Genomic DNA, 3,799 nt, shown 5'->3' with positions numbered 1-3,799 from the left:
GTATGATTGCACAGTTCTATTTTGGGTTGGGGTATAATACACAATGCTTCATGTTTGCCAAACACAATACCTCCAAGCAAGGAGCTCACCATAATAGTTGCAGTAAGAAAATAAGATTGTGTCAGTCTTTAGTTAACACAAAAATTATTATTGTTACGAATCTTCAGCTTTATTATGAAGCAATAATTTGTTTTCATATCAATTCAGGGTGTGTTATTATTCACATGGCTCCAGAGAATTTTTCTTGACAAAATTTTCACTTCGTGTCTTCCAGATGAAAATGAAAAAAAAATGAAATGAGAAAGATGCAATACATCTATAAACCATTGATACTGTGTCTTTTGCTTCAGTGTGCACTGCTTGGTGCTTTTCACATTTTATAATTTAACTGGGTTAACTTCAAACTTAACTTATCTTCAAAAAATATTTTTATTTAACAATTCATTTAATACATAATGACTGATGTTTTTGCTGCATATATCTACACACCTGGAATTTGTAATAAAGAGGAGAGAGAACCAGCAACACTGATTTCAGGAATGTTCAATTTTTCCAAAACATCAGTTGCTATGACAGTTTACTTCATCTCGTTTAAAATCCAAAGGCTTTTTTTCTTTGCAAAGTACATAACCCACGGCCATTCATCAACCTGAAAAGAGTAAAACATTTTGATTTAAATGATGAATAATGATCTGAGCCAACATTCTTTAGCTGTTTGGTTTATCTATTCATTTATTTATTTATCTATTTATTTATTTACTTTGATTTGAATACAAAGAATCATCACTGTTAAAGTCTTAGTGAAAACTCCTGTACAAGCGGTATAAAATTTGTATGGCAATTCTATAGCATTCTATAGAATAATAATAATGTTTACTTCATATATACAGATGAGAACAGTTTTTTAATAAATCAAATTTAAATTTAAAACACAATCATTCATTAAAACTTCAGTAAAACTGAAGTTGATATCTTGCAATTTAATATGAAATCCTTGTTCACATGTCATCACAAGTTATTTAATAATTAAGATAACTTTATAAGATATTGACTTCAGTTTACATTATTTTTATAGTTTTTAATTGGGAAAAGTAATCAGGGATATTCCAGAATAAACAGTGTGAGGGGTGAGGGGCACTTGTTTTGAAATTAGTTAGGTGGTGGGGTTAAATCCCCATTTTTCTAATTAATATTCCATATACTAAATGTTCCATGAATAGTGGGGTTGCTTAAAAAAATAAAGATAAATTTGTAAAAGCTCAAACAGAGATTGGAAATAATTTAACAAATGATAACTCATTTTCAGTTCAGTTAATATATTAGACAATTTGTAAAAGCTCAAACAGAAATTGGAAATAATTTAACAAATGATAACTCATTATCAGTTCAGTTCAGATATTAGACAATTTCACTCTACCTATTTGCACAGTACTTTAACTTGCCGGGTTGACAGTTTATTATGAAGACATTTGGTTGCCTTGTCAATGGAGTATGGTTACTGAGTGGTCCTTCAGCTTGGTCAAGGGGTGGCTTTCAGTCTGATGGATGGATGGCTGTTCAGTCTGATGGCTGGATGGCTGTTCAATATGATGGATGAATGGCTGTTCAATCTGATGGTTGGATGGCTGTTTAGTCTGATGACTGGATGGCTGTTCAATATGATGGATGAATGGCTGTTCAATCTGATGGAAGGGTGGCTGTTTAGTCTGATGGCTGGATGGCTGTTCAATATGATGGATGAATGGCTGTTCAATCTGATGGTTGGGTGGCTGTTTAGTCTGATGGCTGGGTAGCTGATCAGTCTAATGGCTGTTGAGTCAGATGGATGGGTGGCTGTTGAGTCTGATGGAAGGGTGGCTGTTCAGTCTTGATGGTTGGATGGCTGTTCTGTATCATGGCTGGGTTGCTGTTCAGTCTAATGGCTGTTCAGTCAAATGGGTGGGTGGCTGTTCAGTCTAATGACTGTTCAGTCAAATGGGTGGGTGGCTGTTCAGTCTGATCGAAGGGTAGCTGTTCAGTCTTATGGATAGGTGGCTGCTAAATCTGATGGTTAGGTGACTATTCAGTCAGATTGTTCAGCGCCTGTTCAGTCTGATGGAAGGGTAGCTGTTCAGTCATATGGATAGGTGGCTGTTCAGTCTGATGGTTGGATGGCTGCTCTGTCTTATGGATGGGTTGCTCTTCAGTCTGATGGCTGTTCAGTCCTATGGATAGGTGGCTGTTCAGTCTGATGGTTGGATGGCTGTTCTGTCTTATATAGGGTTGCTGTTGAGTCTGATGTTTGGGTAGCTGTTCTGTCTCATGGCTTGGTTGCTGTTCAGTCTGATGGTTGGATGGCTGGTCAGTCTGATGGCTGGGTGACTGTTCAGTCTGATGAATATTCAATCAGATGGGTGGGTGGCTGTTCAGTCGGATGGCTAGATGTTTGCTCAGTCTGATGACTAGGTGGCTGTTAAATCTGACGACTGCATTGCTGTTGAGTCTGATGGCTGTTGAGTCTGATGACTAGGTGGCTGTTCAGTCTGATGGCTGGGTGGCTGTTTAGTCTGATGGCTGGGCGACTGTTCAATCTAATGGCTATTCAGTCAGATGGGTGAGTGGTTGTTCAGAATGATGACTAGGTGGCTGTTTAGTCCAATGGCTGGGTGACTCTTCAGCTTGATGGCAGTTGAGTCGGATGGCTGGATGGATGTTCGTTCTGATGGCTTGATGACTCCTCTGTCAGATGGTTTTCATTCTGATTGATGGATGGCTGTTTAGTTTTATGGCTGGATGGCTTTTCAATCTGATGGATAGATGGTTGTTCAATCTGATGGTTGGGTGACTGTTTAGTCTGATGGCTGGATGGCTGTTCAGTTAGATGGGTGGGTGGTTGTTCAGGTTGATGGTTGGATGGCTTGTCAGTCTGAAGGCTGGGTGACTGTTCAATCAGATGGATGGGTGGCTGTTCAGTTAGATGGCTGGACAGTTTCTCAGTCTGACTGCTGTATGGCTGTTCAGTACGATGGCTGTTGAGTCAGTTGGTTGGATGGTTGTTCAGTCTGATGGCTGGATGGCTGTTCAGTCTGATGGCTGTTCAGTCTGATGGCTGTTGAGTGAGATGGGCGGGTGGCTGTTCAGTATGATGGCTAGATGTTTCCTCAGTCTGATGACTAGGTGGTCAGTCTGATGACTGCTGACACCACCTGATTCCACATGGCTGGGAGACTGTTGAGTTGTTGAGTCTCTTCACAACTTCTTCTTCCACATCATTGGCTGGACACCACCTCTTGGCTATGATGGACACCACCTCTTCTGATGACTCTTTGGCACCACCTCTTCCACATCTCTGACTGGATTGCACCTCTTCCACGTCCTCTTTGGACACCACCTCTTCCATGTTCCTTGAGGACACCACCTCTTCCACATCCTGGTTGGACACCACATATTTCACGCTTACCTTATAACATCACCTCTTCCACATCCTGTTTGGACATCGTCTCTTCCACATCCTTTTTGGACACCACCTCTTCCACATACTTTTTGGACACCACCTCTTCCACATCCTCTTTGGACACCACCTCTTCCACATCCTTTTTGGACACCACCTCTTCCACATCCTCTTTGGATACCACCTCTTCCACATCCTATTTGGACACCACCTCTTCCACATCCTCTGGGGACACCCAGTGGACACCACCTCTTCCACATCCTTTTTGGACACCACCTCTTCCACATCCTTTTTGGACACCACCTCTTCCACATCCTTTTTGGACACCACCTCTTCCACATTTCCTTGGGACACCACCTCTTCCATCTT

General features: G+C 41.0%; 1 protein-coding gene across 1 annotated transcript; it reads left to right on the top strand.

Moving 5' to 3' along the window:
• The first annotated feature begins 1,586 nt into the window (after positions 1-1,586).
• Positions 1,587-3,015, top strand: LOC132561506 (uncharacterized). The gene is made up of 3 exons (XM_060226201.1): positions 1,587-1,789; positions 2,261-2,393; positions 2,833-3,015. The coding sequence occupies exons 1-3, from the start codon at positions 1,587-1,589 to the stop codon at positions 3,013-3,015; spliced, it is 519 nt and encodes a 172-aa protein (XP_060082184.1).
• Positions 3,016-3,799: the final 784 nt, after the last annotated feature.

This window comes from Ylistrum balloti, unplaced genomic scaffold (genome assembly GCF_031769215.1).
Source record: "Ylistrum balloti isolate Yb309-2 unplaced genomic scaffold, AGI_CSIRO_Ybal_v1 Utg371220, whole genome shotgun sequence".
NCBI lineage: Eukaryota > Metazoa > Mollusca > Bivalvia > Pectinida > Pectinidae > Ylistrum > Ylistrum balloti.
Note: the sequence above shows the minus strand (reverse complement) of the source record. Positions and strands in the feature narration are given on the sequence as shown.